Genomic DNA, 17,912 nt, shown 5'->3' with positions numbered 1-17,912 from the left:
AAGACCCTTGATACTAGAAACATGTGGCCCTTGATACTGGAAACAGAAGACCCAACTAGAAACCTAATATAACTAAAATTATTGATACCGTAACTGATTCATCCTTGACAGGTTTCGCATTCTTTGAAGTGTGCCCAAACGACCTGATGGCAATTAATAGCTCTGATTTGACAGATTTTGTCTTAATCAATGGATGGGTTATATACTTGAGGCAGTCTGCTAACTACTGATGATATGCACCCTCATTAATCTATCACTTCGAGAGAGAACGGGTAGTAGTAGTAATAGTATAGCAGCGACCCCTTAGGAAATACCGGCAGCACAAAAATGACAAATAATATGATTTATTCGGTTTTTTTCCAATATCATTGGTCGATATAAGTTTGTATTACATACATTCACCACTCCCACTGCACTCCCGTGCTAGACCTGTAAATTCGTCAAAATCTAATTAGCCCGTGAAAGTCAAAGTGTACTGTGGACTAAATCGGCCATGTTAATGACCAGTTGGGTCTTAGGTTTCTTAAGTGACCGGTGTTGTGCTCGAGAAGACCGTCGGCCAGTACCCTTCCGTAAAAGATCTCAGATTCACCATGGTAAAATTGGACTTTACCGTGCTCACCATGGCAAAATATTTCACCGTCTCAATTCACCGTGGTGAAGTGCTGTCAATTAACCATGGCGAATTGTGGATTTACCATGGTGAAATTGGGAGACATTTTTCCAAATGGTAAAAGCACTACCAGTATATGCTTAAGAGACTGTGTGGCTCAGGCCCTGCCAAAAGCAGAAACTATCATCATTATCATCAGCACAGGAAAACAACACCAATAATAACCAAAATAACTCGAACAAACTACTTTTTAACTAATCTCAATCTATTGTACAAGCATATCACAAAAAAATTTCTTATCAAAAATACAAATCTCAAAATAATGCAACCTACAAGTACAAATAGCACCATTCTCGAATAAAATATATGCCTTAATAATACAATTTAAGTATGAACAACTTATTGTAAATGGTGAACCTAACCTAAAACTGTTATATATACACCTATTACAAATACATAATCACTGTAGATAGCAAGATGGATTTCTAATGACAATCTCTGTAACAAGGACACACAGTTAGAGGTAATTTCAATTGAAAACACAAACAAATACAAGTATTGTTGTCATGGTTTTTCTCTGCATATAAGGACATGACAGTTTTTAACAAAAACACCAGAAATTACAAGACATATTCTCAGTAGTCTGAAATAGTTAAAGGTTAAAAAGCCTTACAAGCCTTACTCCACCAAGGTGTATAGCTGGGTACTGGTCAGAAATGCTCAGGTTGTAGCACAGATTGAGCAGCTCACAACTGAGTTCTACCGAGAAGTTTCAGGATGGACCAGGCAATAAATTTAAATTGCTTTGGGAATGCTGTACATGCCCCCTCAAAGTTGAGTGAGATGGTTAAGACTGTCTCCAGGTTGTGACTATCCTCACGGGTGAATGGAGAATATGCTATATAAGAACTTACACTAATTTTTTTCTCCCAACGTTGTGCTTAAAGGACAAAGTCACAACCAGAATGGTGGGATAGGATCACTTTAACTGTATCACTCAACCTTAGAACTTGTCAGAAATAAAGGAAATTTGAAGGTCTTACTACCCACGCTCTCTCAATGTGGAGTCTGGCACATATTCTAACCCCAACACCATTGCACCCTCAATAAATATGGATTATATTTCGTACAGACTTGTAAATCTGCACATCTGAGGCCACCATTGTGTCCTTTACCTATGTTCACCCCATTTTGGGTAGGCCTACTTCAAGAATAAATATTACATACATTGTAATGTACTTCTTGAATAAAAAATGAATATGTACGAAATGTACAGTCTATATACTGTAAAACAGGAAAAAATTTGAACTTTCACAAGCAGGTCATACCGTACTGATGAATCTATTATGCAACAAAATACATGTACGGTATATACACCGGCATCAGTAATTTTCAATAAATATCACAAAAAAAACCTTTCGTAAATGTGTCCATCCTCTGGCAATTACCAAAATTTGCTGGTGCAAAAAGTTATTTTCTACATTAAAGTTATTTATGCATATATGAAGAGCATTAAAACTTAAGAGCATAAAAGGATGGAATTGCGTAGTGAAGAATGCATGCAAAGGCAGCATCACAGTAATATGGTATACAATGTAGGCCTTCCACATTCATGATATAGATAATATTATTTAGTCTCAAAAAGTACTAGTATGTCAGGTGGGAGCAACAAAATTTTACAAACAAATTCATTAGAGCTGAGGTCACATATTGAAAAGTTCATCGCAGCTTAGATCAACTGAATGTCACCTGCATCCTTTGTCTTTGACAGCGGCGGGGCTTGGCGGGAGAAATCCACGCTGGCGTAGGGCTCCGAGATTGTTTCCTTTCCTCTTATGTGATCCGGGTTTTTGGGTGGCATGATTTTGACCTGGGAGTAAACCGTTCCATCAACTCCGACTTGGTATGCCTGTAAATGAAGAGGCTCCATTTTAAGTTTAAAAAGCCTGACCCTTAAAACCTAAAGATGGACCTTCCTTGTTGTTTGTTATCTAATCATTCTAGTTCACGTTTGGTGTATACTCTGTTACTGCCTCCTTTTAGTGCTTTTCAAGCAAGTACTCACCCGTTTAGGCTGTCTATACCCCGTCTCTCTCGGCTCCTCCTGGCGAACATTTTCATACACATCCTCCTCATCGATGTCATCAATGGTATTAACTACCTGGTCATCTGATTCTGATTTGCCAGGTTTGGGTGGTTCTGAAGGCTTCTTGCACTTGCTCACTTCCGCATAGACATCACCTGCAAAAATGAAAGAAGGCTCCGGTGCAAATACTGTAGTAAATTTTCTTGTACACCCAATCTGAAATGGAGGCAGGCTTAAATGACATACACTGATCAAATAAACTGACCCTGCTTGACACGTTTGCACCGTTTCAAAGGCTTCTTGAGTTTTTTGCTTCTGCATTAGACCTGCAAAAAAGTTTGATACCGTAGTCGACTTGCTCTGCTCTGCCCGAGAGTAGGAGGCCCTTGTGCTAATACAAGACAAAGAGATCACAAGACACTGGTAAAGGAGTATATTTCCCACGTGTACATCACACTGCACGGGCATGTACATTCTGCTGACTCTCAACCAATTTAAGAGAAAAAAGTTAGACCTATACCTGGGCCAGCAGGTGCAGGTGTTAGAGCCTCACTCTTCTTCTTCTTTTTCGTGAAATCAACATCAGCATAGGCCTGTCCACCTGGAAGATTAGATGACACTATGCAACTTGGATAATTGAAGTCAATAAAAAGGTGCAACGAAAAACTGAAATAAAATTTTGACCAACACTGCTTTTTGTGCCAAAGCACAAATTTCTATGATATTAGAATGTTGTAATCAAGACACCTCTCAAGTTGGACAACATGCAGTCGGTCCTAATATAAGGATTTACTTATATAGAGGTTAAAGGAGGGATCATGATATCTCATTTTCGTAAAGACAAATTAGCCAATATTTTAGTACAAAGCTGGTCCAAGGTCAATATAAAAATCACCAAAAGGTTGTTGGCTAAAAAAGCTTTAGAAGCCATATATCGGCTTAAAATTTGAGGCAACCTTAACCCTTACGATAAAGGGTGAATTCAATTAGCCTGACTCACGTGCTTGAGGCAGAGCACTTCCCTTTTTGCCATCTTTCTTCTTCTTGAAGTCCACTTGTGTATACGCATCACCATTGGTAGGTTTCTTGCCACCCTTCTCAACAACTGCGAACTCTGCTCGTCCTGTAACCGATTCCAAGGGTCAGATTAATTTTTATGTCAGAATCCACCTTTATCAAATCTCATCTCTGTGGGACAGATATACACTGAGCCCATTTCATCCACGAAGAAAACAGTATATGTATACTTGTGCACAGACACTGTAAACCACAAAATTTTAGTTTAGTGGGCATTTTATTTTCGTAGAGAAACCTTCATTCAGGGCCTACCTCAATTTTTTTTTTTTTTTATGAAAATGCCAAAGAAACTTGCAATCAGTCAAAAAATGTATATTGCCAAAAATACATTTTTTCAGAAATTTTTGCCAATTGCAAAAATTAAATGGCACAATCAACAGAAACAAAAACTGGACCTTATGGAAAGACCACTTTAAAATATGCTGACCTGTTTCCTCAAGCTGAATACTGGTAGAGGGCGATGTCATTTCCACTGAAACAATAATTGCACCTTGAATACCCTGGTCAAAACATTATCAATAGAAACTGAGATCAGTTTGATCATTCACTACGTAGTTTGTTGTCAACGAGTTAAACTGAAGCTTCCGTCATCTGGCAGGTCAGATAGCCTAGGTCAAACAAACGCCTAAGACCACAAATGGGTTGAGGGCTGAACTTATCTCGGATAATTCTGTGGTATGGAACAGGCTGGAGTACCTTCAGCGAAATTTAACAACACAATAGATTTTCCTAAAATGGAACTAAAGAGAAAAAAATCATCCATGACATAGGTGGTATTACTTCCTACCTAGCTCCTTTTAATACAAACTAGAATAGCTGTAGCTAGCTTGGCAACGAATTGTATTGCAGAGGATTGGATGCTGTTTATTCATAACTGCTGAAGAATCACCCATTAGCATGACATGTTAAATCAGAAGAGCTTTGCAAATGAGATATTTCCATTGCAGCAACAAGAGAACTCTCTCCTTTGCGGTTATCACAGAATCTGTCACCGCCGCAACCTGAGATAAACAAACAGACAGGGATTTTACACCGATCGTTCAGTAGAAGCAGCAAAACGAATATCTCCTGTTTGTGGCTTAAATACTGTAACAGCTGCGAAAGTTAAACTTCATACAATCGGCAGGACAGCAAAGCCTAAAAATCACTCTAAAGTTATGACTCTGCAACAGTTATGAATAGACATAATGTAAAGTGTATTACCATTGTATTAGACTTAACAATAAACAACCAGTACGGTAGTGACATGGGTCGGGTAGAGCTGTCATCAGCGATGTGAACACAGATTCTATCCAACCTGAGACGTTAGAGGGAACATAGCTAAGTGAAGTTAGGTACCATAAAACATAATAACTTTACCAAAATGTGCGAATTTAATTGACATATATTTCAAGGAGTTGCGAAGTTACCCACCAGGTGGGAAAGCAAGCATGTTTGCCGATATTAAAATGTGCCACCAAAGCTAAACTGTGATCAGTGTAAACATTTTTTAATGCCAGAGCTTTGACCGCACAGAGGTTATTTCAGTAAATATCTGTTTTTCAGTTGAGTAGACACACAAGGCCTACCTCTGTCCCCAACTGCAATCTGTGATTGTGGATGAGATGAGCAAATGCCACAACAGGTCAAAGATATTCCCAGCACAGTTTACCTTTAAGCGAAAATTGGCAAGCCATATCAATCTGATAGGTGACATTAGGACATATTGACAATAGCTTTAGTTTAGCTTTAGGCAAAACTGTTAAAACATAACAGGTGTTTTTCTCTCACCAGTCATGTCATGACGAGTGAATGCAGGATTGACTTGACCTTCATCTGCATCATTGTTCTTTGACCTGATCAAAACAGAAGAAAAGCATACATCCGCATATTAAAATGTACAAGACTGCAAACAAGGTTTCCTTCACTTTAAGCAAATGCATGTTCTTCCCTAAAGTTGCCGCCTAAATCAAGGTGAAATGAAGAATTTTAACCATTTCATCCCCAAACAAGCTGTACAAGATAAAAGATTCCCACTTCAGTAAATGTGTATTGGGACATTTAAAGGTTTTTACTGACGACAGCTCAGTGCTGGGATCTCTCAAACTTAGATTGACAAAAAGAAGAAGATGGAATTATATCTATACGTACGACATTAGTAATCCAGTCTCTGAAAGGCACAAAAGGAAAATGTGTATGATAAAATTGAAATTCAGGTTTTGTTTAGCATTGTCTCAATGAAACTAGGCATACATGATCATGTAGTGTTTAAATTACCTAAAATAAATGAGCTTCATTTCTAGTTATATTGTGCTAAATCATGATGAAATTTTTTTTAAGCACTGTATATAGCTGTGTCAGATCAAATTATAAACAAGAGTACACTTTCATGTTGTCACAAAATGGGAAAACTCTGAATAAAAAGACAGTCAAATCTTATTATGCTTACAGTAAAATATTCATGAATATTTCAGTTTACATTCATAATCACAGTTTTATGTCTCATTTACCTTTCTTTGCTCGTCTCTTCTTAAGGATGAACACCACAGCCAACACAATGGCGATGATAATCAGGAAAAAGATGAAGCCTCCAACACCTCCAGCTATTGCCCCAATAGGGAGCGATGTTGGCACCTTCACTGGTAAAGAAACAAACACAAGATCCTCTCCATCAAATATTATCATAGAATATGTGTAAGTGTTGCCCTCATTGACCGTGAAGCTACTATTGAGGCTTGTTGGGTCAGCGACATCATGATAGTCACAACTTCCTCCTTCTATTGGGCAAAACTTGATTTTGATCTTCGTGTACTCTTTGGAAAGTTTCGGCCATGAAACGGTCACCTGGTTGTTCGTACGTTCGACCTTTAACGTGACATTCGGCACCGCTGCAAGAAGGAAGACCCACTATAAATTCATTCAAGCAATCCTGTCCTCATAAAGGAACTCTGAAACTTTACATCAGTGCATGCAGGCACAAGTCCAGCACCCCTGATGGTGTTCTTCTGTGGTGGCATGCTTTAAGTCAATTAACGGATAACAGAAGCTGCTAGAGGAACCTAAGGCTTAGTGTAGCCAACAAAGTTGTCTTATAAAGCATCAGCTTGGGTGATTTCCTTTATATTTCAACTAATCATTCTGAATATATTCCAAGTGAAGCTGTCTAAAGTTGTCACAACTGAATCAAGCAGCAGCTGGCTCGAAATCTTTGATTCAGAGAAGAAAAAGATTACCTTCAGTTTTGGCGTGAAGGATGTTACCATAAGAACTGTTACCATCATCATTCATTGCCTTCACACGGAAGTCGTATGTCGTATTACTTCCTAAACCCGATATATTCTGGGTGACATTTTTCCCTGTACCAGGATCAGCAATACCCATGACAGCTGTGTCCCATGCATTTCCTCTAGATGTTTTTTTCTCGATTGTGAATGTCTGGGGTGATCCACCAGAGAAATTACTCGTGAAGATCAAGGTCACGGACACGGCAGTCTTATTCTCCATTACAAGACAGCATGGCGTATGAGGGGGTCCTGGAGACAAGTGAAAGATGAAGATACATGATAGACAGATGAAGTTGTATTTTGCAGGCATAATTAAATATAATTTTTGTGAGTGGATTTCGTGAATACTTGATATCCATAAAAATAAAAGTGAGAACAAGTACATTTTGTTGATTAGAAAGACAGCATAGGTTTTTTCTTTTGTTCTAACTTAATTGCATAAAACAATTGAGGACATTTACAGAGTTCTTAATTGAACCAGTTGCAGCTTAGCTCTCAACTCAAATTATTCGAATTTAAATACCTGCTGTTTGAAGTACAAACTGAAATGTTGAAAATCCAACAGCATTTGTCACATTGACTGTGTAGTTTCCATAGTCTTCAACCGCTACAGACGTCTTGTTCAAAGTGTATGTTGTGTCATTCACTTCGGCCACCACGAAAGGGACTTTGATTGTTGTCATGTTTGGGAAGAACCAGGTGACATGAGAAAGTGGAGGATTCGCAATCACATGGAGAACGAATGCCATTGGTGTGTCGGGTTTACTCGCTACAGTAAACACTTCAGGAAGTTCAGGGTTCCACTTCGCCTTATCTGAAAATTGAAACCGGTTATAGATTCAGGATCAAGTTTATAAAATCGATAATTTTTCCACTGTTTGGCAAAGTTTGAAAAAAGGGTGGAACACCCAAACTAAAATCTAGATAGCAAAGGCTTCTTCCATGTGTGCCATCATCATAGGCCGACATAATTAATATGCTTTTTTTTAAATTTGCCTTCAGCTCACAAAGGAAGATGATGATAATGTCAACTTGATGATGATGTTTTTGAACTTATCTGTTATGTAAAAGATGAGACAGTGAAATAGGGCTGTTAAAGATTCATCTATTATGAGAGATTCTTGAAAGAAACAATGAAAGAAACCAAGCATAAAACAGCAATATACTTACACAAAACATCAATGTTCAAGCTACCATTAACTTTAACATCAGGCGAGTAGTTGATAACTTGGCATTTGTATGTCCCAGACTGGGTGTATGTGATATTGGTGATCTTGTAATCCATTGAGGTTTCATTATGTATTTCCTTGTCCTTGTAGAACCACTTGTAGGTGTAGGAGGTTGGGTTGCCGCCTTTGGCTTTACAGGTCAAGGTCAGGTTATTACCTTCTTTGACTGGGTTGATGGATGCAAGTATCGTGACACTTGGTGGAACTATAGCAACATTGAAAGTACACAGAGTTAATCTCAAATCCATGATGGCTAATTATTTCATACCAACGACCACTTAAAGTATGAAATATTTTATGAGGAGGGTGCATTCAGTCCCAGCCTTACCATTACATAACTATTTGCACTGGTTGTATATGTATATACAGATACATATTACAATGTCGGTAAGTAAAAGGAATACTTGGTAAAAGGCAACAGATCACAAAAACATACTCCTTCACCTGTAAAGCAAGAAATTTTAAAATCAGTACTTACAATAGACATTAACTGTAGTCGTTTGTTCCATTTGAAATGAGCCTTCCTTCACTTCACACTTGAAGACAGCCTGGGTGTCCAACCTATTAAGAGTCACAGTCAGTGTGCTCTTCCTTATCTTGCCATTGTACTCCCCAGCCTTGTCGTCAGATGTTATCCCTGATGTCAGTTGCTCCCAGTTTCCTCCTGTTCTCTTCCTGTAGAATTGGATGTTAGCAACCGGATTGGCACTGTCTGTCTCGCACACAATATTGAATGATTTTCCCTCAATTATTGATGTTAGTGGCTTCTGTGTCAACGTCATCTTAGAAGGGTTGACTGAAAGAGACAAACATATATATACTGATATCTAAACTGAGTAGAAACAGTGTCACTGGTTGTTAATCCTCTGCGGTGCAGTGCTAAAATTGAGAGTGACATACATGTACAATATGAAGTGATTGCTCAGGGACTGGTAGAATAAGGAAAGTTAGTTGAAATCTCTTTTCATCCTGGCTAGGGTTCTTTATTTACACCTGTCCTTATTTGTTCATGATTCATCTTGGCAATAAAGATCATCTAACACTATGGATAGAAGATATCATAAATCTTCTTCACTACATGTATGTACTCTCAAGATAAGTTTTAAAAGTCCTTTCAACAGAAGCAGCTGAATATTTACCTTAGTGGTACCAAGAACTAATAAAGACTAGTCTTTATTATTCTGTTACATGTAGCAACAACAAAGCTCCAGCCTCTCTGCCTGTTTTTAATTTGTCAGCTTTTCAATTTCTATTTCTATTTCTGTCGCGCATCTCAATACTTTCCTCTGCTTGTGATAAAATAATTTTTTAAACTACCCAGTATATCCAAAACCAAGCTGATAACCTATTTGGGTACTCTCAAGGTGTTCCAATAATAGTCTCATATCTATATACATTTTGTAAAGTGAACGAACATTCGGACAAGAATATTAATGAGTAAATGATAATAAAATTATGTAAACACCATAACTGGAAATATTGAGATTACTGCAAAATAAATTATGTTTTTATGGTATTTTCATCTCGTTTAAAAATAGACACTGTGATGAATAAATACTTACATTTCACATACATAGGAGTGTCTTTATTAGTGGTGAAATCATGTCCAGTCAGAGAGTAAGTTGATTTACACCTCACTGTTACACCATTCGTAGCCTTGGTTGCTGTCACAGACCACTCACTAATCCTGATCTTTCCACCATACACCCCATTCCTTTCTGATGAGGAGATCCTAGATGTGATATCTTGCCATAATGAAGCTGTGATATGCTGATACCATTTGATGTAAGTGACAGGGTTGCTCTCATCTGTCTCACATGTAAACTTCTTCTCTTGACCCACTTGGACAGCAGCAGTCGGGTTGTTCAGAAAGGAAACCTTGGTGTTTGCAACTGAAATAAGAGATAAGGAATCAGTAAACTTTCCACCAAAGCAAGATAAATTACATGCTGGGTACCTTCAAAAGGAATATCCAGCATTACTTTTTTAGTCGGATCTTGTGAAATTGTATGTTATGTACATTGGGACCAGAGAAAGCCTATGCCACTTCCAGTTTTAAGGCATTTTGAAATACCAGGGTAAGCTGTATGTGCCTCCCCTCGCACACATCACAGGCTCGGTAATTGCATGATGATTTCTGAGTATACTGAAAGTTTTCAGGTTTTGACCAAATCCTAAGGATATGGGTTAATGTTTGCTAATTGAGTGCAGGGCTGGAGAAGCGAACATTTATATAACCCCTGATTTCCTCATGATAGATAGACCGGGGAAGTAATGTGAAGCGCTTAATCAAGATGTTTGTACATTATAAAGCACTATATAAGAACATACATCTATCATCATCATCATCATTCATAGATTTATGGCATGCCGTTTCTGGTTGTAGCTGCATAATAACATATATCATATTTCAGTTTGTATAAGAAGAGACTGAGAATTTTGTGGACAACATATTTTTTCTTCCAATTGGACTTTTTTCTCATTGCGGGACTAAACTGAGAAATACATGCATGCCACATTTTAGGCACAAATAACATTAGAAATTCGATACTGTTCAGTTGACACATAAATCATTGCTATCATGTCAACACATTTGAATGTCCACATTCGTATTCACTCTAAGCTAGGTCATTCTTTTCAAACAATTTCTAAAGCTCAAAGCTCGACATGAACAAGGAAGTGTCCCAACTTTGACTGGAGACCAATGATATGCGCAATACACCAATATAAAATGTACCTGTCTCATATTAGATTGCAAATAGACCATTAGTTTATCATTTTTTATTAGTCTGTTCAGGTTATCCATTTGGCACGAAAAAGTGCCAAAACGAAACTGATCAAAACAGGTAGAAGCATAAAGAATTGGTAGTTTTAAAGTGTTACTTTTCACAGAATGGACATTATAGGTTACTTTGCCCACAACTTTGCAGCTTTTCATCTTTCCTGTGCATCTTGTATTAAATTCTATTTTAGAAAATGCATATAAGTAAAACTAGATAATATAAGTGAACTACCTCATTAAAAACAAGCCAAAAACAAAGTCCTGAACAGCCAAACGTACAAAACAGTGTAAATAAGGCATCATACTTCAAATTTTCAATGAATCAAACTCGTGGCCAGTTGGCTAACTGGTTGCTCGATGCCTGCTGAAATGCTTTTACATATCATTGAGAATTCGTGAATACTTTCTGAAAAAACTTGTTTAGGCCTGATATGTACAAACTTGGCATAAATATTGAAATGGTTATAGTGCCGTAAATCTATGACGACAAAAGACCTTATACCAGTTCGCTTAATACAAACTATTTGCTCATTGGAACCCCAGTGAGTCTCAACCAGGAAGCAAATGGCTTAACACATATAAAATATACACCTGAAGTCTTCTGGCTGGGTGGATCCTTAACAAATCTTGTACAATTTTTTTATTTCAACATTGGTGTGGTCTGGAAAACCATTTTATTATTATCCTTAATTCAATCATGTCCTGTCTGATTGCACAGAGGCCTATCTTTCCTATGATAATAACTGTTGGGCACTGCTGACAAGTGGATTACCAATACCTGATAGTACATTTGTAGCACATCGACTTTTGGAAATCACATCTTCAGAGGAAAATATCCAAAATCAAATTAGCATTAGACATTTTATACCTCAACATCATTCAAAAAATCAAGTTCGGACATTTTATAAAGCAATGATCTACATCCAAAAAGACGTATTTGAGTAGCAAGTTCAACATGAGTATTCTGAGAAGGACCTTAGAGCAATTCCAACACGATCATAAAACAATTTGAAAAGGATTCTATAACATGCGCCACTGATGAACATGTTCTATGAACATACTGTAGATGCTATTGAAGCCAGTTTAGCTTCCTCTATGCCTCTCTCCCTTTTGTAGGCACCCTTTAACCAGCTAAATATAGTCTACGCAGTATATTTTTCAACTATTTCTCTGCCCCCAGGACCTTATTTATTGTTATTATCATAATTATCAAAACGGTCTTATCGTATTTTCCAAAGTGAGGGCAGAAATAACATGTTTTTTGTTACACTAATATAGAGCAATTTTGAACACCAATGCTCATAAAGACTCCCTTACCGAGTTAATACTTACAGGTTACATTATACGTCCTCCTACTTAAAGTCATATCCAAGGCAGGATATCCAGTGACTTTCGCCTCACAGTAGTACTCAGCCTGGTTGTCTTCTTTGGCCATGACCCTGTCCTGGCCTTGGGTGACCTCCACTGGTGTACCACCTGACCTCTTGAAGTAGAGCTTCATGAAGGGGGTTGGGTTGCCTCCAGACACTGTGCATGTGAAATTGTCTTCCTCACCAACATATGATGAGTTCTTCCCAGGTGAGACAACAACAGAATCAGCCTTATCTGAAGTGACAAATATCAACTAGAGATATATGGACAATAAGAGTAAAGATGAGGGTGCATATCCTCAATTCTCTTACATTTACTCACTGTTATATCATATCTCGAGAGTCACATGAAGAACTTTCTCCAAAAAAATATCAAAGCTGTATCAAGAGATGGTATCAAGAAGAAAATAATCGCAGGCTTTTGAAAACATGACTTGTATCAGTGAACCTTTTGAACCTCATGTTCAAAGATCTTTCCTTTCATATAATATCTTAATCATGGAAATCTGAGTCACATTCATACCAGTACCTTTAGAACAAGTATGCTATTTCACAGATTATTCCTACTATCTTGATCCAGCCTCCTTTACCTGATCTGTCAACAGTTTCAATGCAATTTAGAAGCAACAAGGACAGGATCACATTTTCAATGTATGCTCAATGTACAATAAACAAAATTGCATCATGTGATGCCTATTAGTATTACTCTGGTCCAATTAAATTCATCTGGAAGCACAACCATCTAACTATTATAAAAGGAATTCCTCTGTTTTCACCATAGATTGAAATGGCACTGGTCTCGTCAGAAAAAATACATTCTGGAAAACATTGATACTAACAATAAACCACAAATATCTTGTCACTGTTGTTATTTCTTACAATGCCTTTATCGACACAGGGGAATTCCTCTGTAACTTCTAAGTCATAGCTTAAGAATGTTTTCACTCCTGTACCATCATTGTATCGGTCATAGGTGGCACCAGTTGGTATATTAGATGGCAATTGTTTCTTTACGCAAAATAAATGTGAAAGAAATTCTTACTTACAATATACCACTAGCGTCTTGTCGGTGCTACTTGCAGACCCTACATCATTCCTTGCGATACATTTGTAGACCCCAGCACTTTCCCTTTTAACTTGGAAGTCGTAGCTTAAGGATGTTGTAACTTTGGTATCATCTTTGTACCAGTCGTAGGTGTCACCTGGTGGTAGGGCAACACACTTTAGATTCAGCTGAGTTCCTACAACAACTGGTACAGAGGGGAAACCAGTGATCTGAGGTATGCCTGGGTGTGCTGGAAAAGAATGGATTATATCATGTCAGTCAGCTTATTGAAGCCACTATTGTATGGGTGTACAACTGTCAGTGTACATTCAGGTATCTCAAGCAGGTTAAATAACACACTGTGGACTGAGTCGCACCCTGCAATTAAACAGGGCGCGAAGGGAAACTAGTGATTTGAAGTGAGCCTGAGATTGCTGAAATATAATTGATTATCATGTCAATTCAGCTTATCAAAGCCACCATTGTACATGTATGGGTGTACAACTGTCAGTGTACATTCAGGTATCTCAAGCCGGATAATCAACACACCAAGGACTGAGTGGCACCCTGCAATTAATCAGCTAGGGCTCAAAGAGAAACTAGTGATTTGAGAGGTGTGGCTTGAGAAGTTGAGGGGGGCACCAGTGGCCAGTAAAGACCCAGAAGTAGAAGAGTGGGTCAGAGATGCCCAGAAATATACAATACAGTGGATATGATGTCAATTGATTCTTAGTTGTGAGACAATTCCTGCAATAGCTGGTCCAGAAGGGAAACCAGTAATTTGAAGTTTGCCTGGGGGTGCTGGAAAAATAATCGATTATTGTGTCAATGAGCTTATTATAGCTGTCATTACGTGAGTGTTAATTCATAAGTATCTCTAGTTGGCTCAGGGAAACAGACTTTACAGACTGCTGGGTACCAGCAATAACTGCATGGTCCAGAGGGAAAACAAGTGATTGGAGATGTCCCTGGTGGTGCTAAAACAAGAATAAACAGCAAGAGAATTAGAATCATTAATGTATGAGTATCACATTAGTGGGTGATATGATTTGTTAAGTTGAACTGTTCAAATCTGGCAATTTATCACTTGTATAGAGAGAAGTGGTTTTGGGCATGACTTGGAGTGCTGTTTAAACAAGGATTAATATCTAGTCATTTTCATGTTAAGTAGAATCCTCGTTCATCCATTAGGATTGGATTGAGTGATGCTCCCAAGGGGAATCAAAGAGATTTGAGGATTGTCTAGGTGTCGTGAAATAAGAAGGAACATCAAGTTGATTTGATGTTGTGCCATCCTTGCCTTGTCTGATTATTTACTTGCCTCACCAGACAGTCTCAAGCAACACACATCAGATTTTACACTATCACTGGTCTACAAAAACATATACATGTAGTTTTTCAATCTGACATTATTTGTGAACATTTCTGATGCATTTGAAAAAGGCCATAAATGAACTCTGAATTATTATGATGGACACCAGTAATTCTTTCACTAATCTTCTTATTTTTAAAGCCGATGATTTTAATTTGGATTTGGTAAAAATAAAACTTGATAATAGTTTATTTAGAGAAATTTGAAGTAAGCTGCATCATTCTTCATGAAGATTAGATTGTTTGTTAATTTCATCTCCATGGTCATCTTACCTTGTACAACTGTTTTGACTGGATTACTACTGCTACAGCTGAGGCCGATATCCTGACAAATCCAGTATCCAGAATCTGAAGGCTGAGCATTGGTGACCTGGAGGTTGAAGGTCTTTGTCGGAGAGGAGAAGCTTGGAGGACTGCAGCTGCTCCAACTGTAGCGTATGTTACTTGGAGCAAGACAAAAATTTTTGTTTGCCACTGCTACATCTAAGGCTGCAGATAAAGCATCATCCTTCTTTACCCACCTCACAGTCAACCCACTTGGATTTAGTATGTAACAGTTGAGAGTGAACGTAGATCCAATGGCAGGTTTTAGTGGAGAAACACTCACAGTATACAGAGAACCTGAAACAGAACAAAGTGCCATTAAAGCCTTTTGAACAAATTCATGTTTAATGTATGGCTAAAGCAGTACAATCAATCATCCTCAACTTGATGTGTCTCTGAAGGAAAAAGGCAGAGGAGTCGAATATGATTGGGGAAGCTTCAAATTGTTCTCTACTGTTATGTATAGGCTAATAGCCTCTATAATTCAGATCAGAGAACAATCTCTGAAACTAATGAAGAAGAAGTGGTCACAGTTTTACAAATCATTTTTTGAAAAAGAATCCTTCCTCAAAGCACTTCAGCATCCTGGAGACTTCTTGATCGATAAGAAGCAACTATACCTGGCACATCATTAAACCACTGACCTCTGAGCTAAAAAAGAATTTGAATCCACGATTGCATTGTCAGGAGTCTGAAAATACTACACCACCAGCTACCACGCAGTGTTCTCCATACTAAGTGTCTCCAGTTGGATGATGTAACGTTGTTTTGATCCATTTTAGTCATTTTGTCCAGGTTGACAACAAAATCTGACCGGATGCTCAAACATTAAAACCATTACCAATCCCATGGATATGTCCAGGTGCTAATTTTTTGTCAAGGGGGAAAAATGGAAGAAATTATTTTGTACTAGTGCTGGGCCTGGACAAAAAGCATAATGTTGAACAACACCACTTCTTGGATCTGCACTAAACACCAGTGACTAAACATATCCCTGTACCTTGAGGAAGTATGAGATGGGCAGTATGACGACGAGGTGGCACGCAGTTCAAAAGTTGGCAGAGACTACCATGATTTAAATTTTTGATTTTTTAAAAATAGCAAACAAAAACAAACTTACATGGCGTGTAGACCAACAGATCTCCCCATTCACTGTCTCTTGTTCCTGCAGAATTTGATGCTCGGCATAAGTACTTCCCACTGACTGGCTCTGCAGGATTACCTGGGTGGAACACTTTTTTCTCTGTCACTTGGTTGAAGACATACTTCTGGCTTTTACCAATTGGTCCTCTAGATTCCCAGTTCTCCACGCCATTTTTAATGGAATACTTGTACCATTTGTATGTTATAGTGCCAGCACCAGGTTGAAAAGCATCACAGACCAGTTCCCGATATGAATTAAGGGCAGCAGGTTCAAACCCACTTAACACTGGAGTCTTGGGTGGCACTGCAAGAAAAGTAGAGTCGCTTAGTTGGTATGAAGAAATGAACATTCTTTCTTACTTTGTAGGAGCCAATAAGAATTGTCTCAATTCATCATGACTTGACAATCACGAAGATCCGCTTATTTCCTCAATGAAGCACATCAGAATTGTGCAAATGTACCCTCGAAGCTCCAAGATGATAGGAAGTGTTAAAATAGTATTCTTAATATAGCCCTTGAGGCCATTATGATACCAGTTATAAAGCATGAAAATCTTCAAAGGAATGTGGTTATCCACCATTTGTATGCATTGACACAAAATGACATAGTCAGCCAAATACATTATGTACAGGAAAGAACACCCAATTATCAGTACTAGCAGACAGTACTTTATCACAGAAAGCCGCCAAAGGCAAAGAACAAGAAGCACCCACAAAATTGAATCTGCAATAGATTAAAAAATGAAATATTTTCCATTTCATCCCAATAAATCCATCCCACCCATGAGAGGCAACTAATAAGAGTGATCTTGAAGCCTTGTGTCTCAAGATGACATTTTCAAGCAGAGAACTGCATTGAAAATTTAAAAGTCAGCACAGACTTTACTTACCTATTCCATTGATAGAGGGAGGAAGAGTCGTCATGGCGATGACCAGAAGAGGGAGGAATGGCACCATCATCTGAAGGGATAACCAAGAAAATATAATCAAGAATAAAGACTATAGCCTCTACTAATTCTTGATAGAATGCATTGGGAAACCATTATGCCTGTTCCATTAAGACCTTTTTTACTGTCAGAGTTGCGAAAGATCAAAGAATTTGCTGGCTGGTGTTTGAGTGAGACTACCTTCACACAGAAATCAATGAATATCAAAGTCAATACTGTTTAAGGGATATCTAAAGATAAGTAATACTGTCTAAGGAAGGACAGTTAAAGTGTAAGACCTTAGAATGAACCAAACTAAGGAGTAATGCAAGACTTACCTTTGCACAGAAATCAATGAATTGCTAACAAGCGGTTGATGTATTGGAGGGATTCTCCATCAGTTTATGCTACTGATCACATTATTCTTATATTCTGTTGTCACTCTTAATCACAGAAGAAGTGTTCCTTGTGAATATCTGTTAAAACTTTCAATTGAGACCCACAAGTGTGACATGTCGAATCTCAAAATCCGAACTTTACTTCCTGGTTTTCTGTTTGCTTTAATATGGTCAGATGGCTCTGCGGGTTAGTCAAATTCAGGGACAAAGGCCCACTAACAATGAATCATTGAATCAAATTTGAATATAGGGTGTCGGCTGAAAATATGAGCAATGATGACATAT

General features: G+C 38.0%; 1 protein-coding gene across 1 annotated transcript; it reads right to left on the bottom strand.

The window, feature by feature from the left end:
* Positions 1–340: 340 nt before the first annotated feature.
* Positions 341–17,768, bottom strand: LOC135501066 (titin-like). The gene is made up of 19 exons (XM_064792801.1): positions 17,568–17,768; positions 17,194–17,263; positions 16,281–16,607; positions 15,110–15,457; positions 13,467–13,715; positions 12,383–12,655; positions 9,831–10,160; positions 8,747–9,064; positions 8,210–8,473; positions 7,563–7,853; positions 6,989–7,288; positions 6,266–6,643; positions 5,907–5,925; positions 5,547–5,611; positions 4,204–4,248; positions 3,700–3,822; positions 3,220–3,300; positions 2,679–2,854; positions 341–2,522 (listed from the first exon to the last, which is right to left on the bottom strand). The coding sequence occupies exons 2-19, from the start codon at positions 17,261–17,263 to the stop codon at positions 2,343–2,345; spliced, it is 3,837 nt and encodes a 1,278-aa protein (XP_064648871.1). The 5' UTR covers positions 17,568–17,768; the 3' UTR covers positions 341–2,342.
* Between the last annotated feature and the right edge of the window lie 144 nt (positions 17,769–17,912).

This window comes from Lineus longissimus, chromosome 17 (genome assembly GCF_910592395.1).
Source record: "Lineus longissimus chromosome 17, tnLinLong1.2, whole genome shotgun sequence".
NCBI classification, from domain to species: Eukaryota; Metazoa; Nemertea; class Pilidiophora; order Heteronemertea; family Lineidae; genus Lineus; species Lineus longissimus.
This window is presented reverse-complemented; position numbering and strand designations above follow the sequence as displayed.

What these genes read in the sequence shown, in the direction of transcription:
- LOC135501066 (XM_064792801.1), bottom strand. Translation starts at nt 17,263, where the DNA reads ATGATGGTGCCATTCCTCCCTCTTCTGGTCATCGCCATGACGACTCTT. An exon ending in GACTACAGTTAATGTCTATT is followed by an intron (nt 8,474 to 8,746) that starts GTAAGTACTGAT and finishes ATGTTGCTATAG; the next exon opens with TTCCACCAAGTGTCACGATA. An exon ending in CCTTCACGCCAAAACTGAAG is followed by an intron (nt 6,644 to 6,988) that starts GTAATCTTTTTC and finishes TCCTTCTTGCAG; the next exon opens with CGGTGCCGAATGTCACGTTA.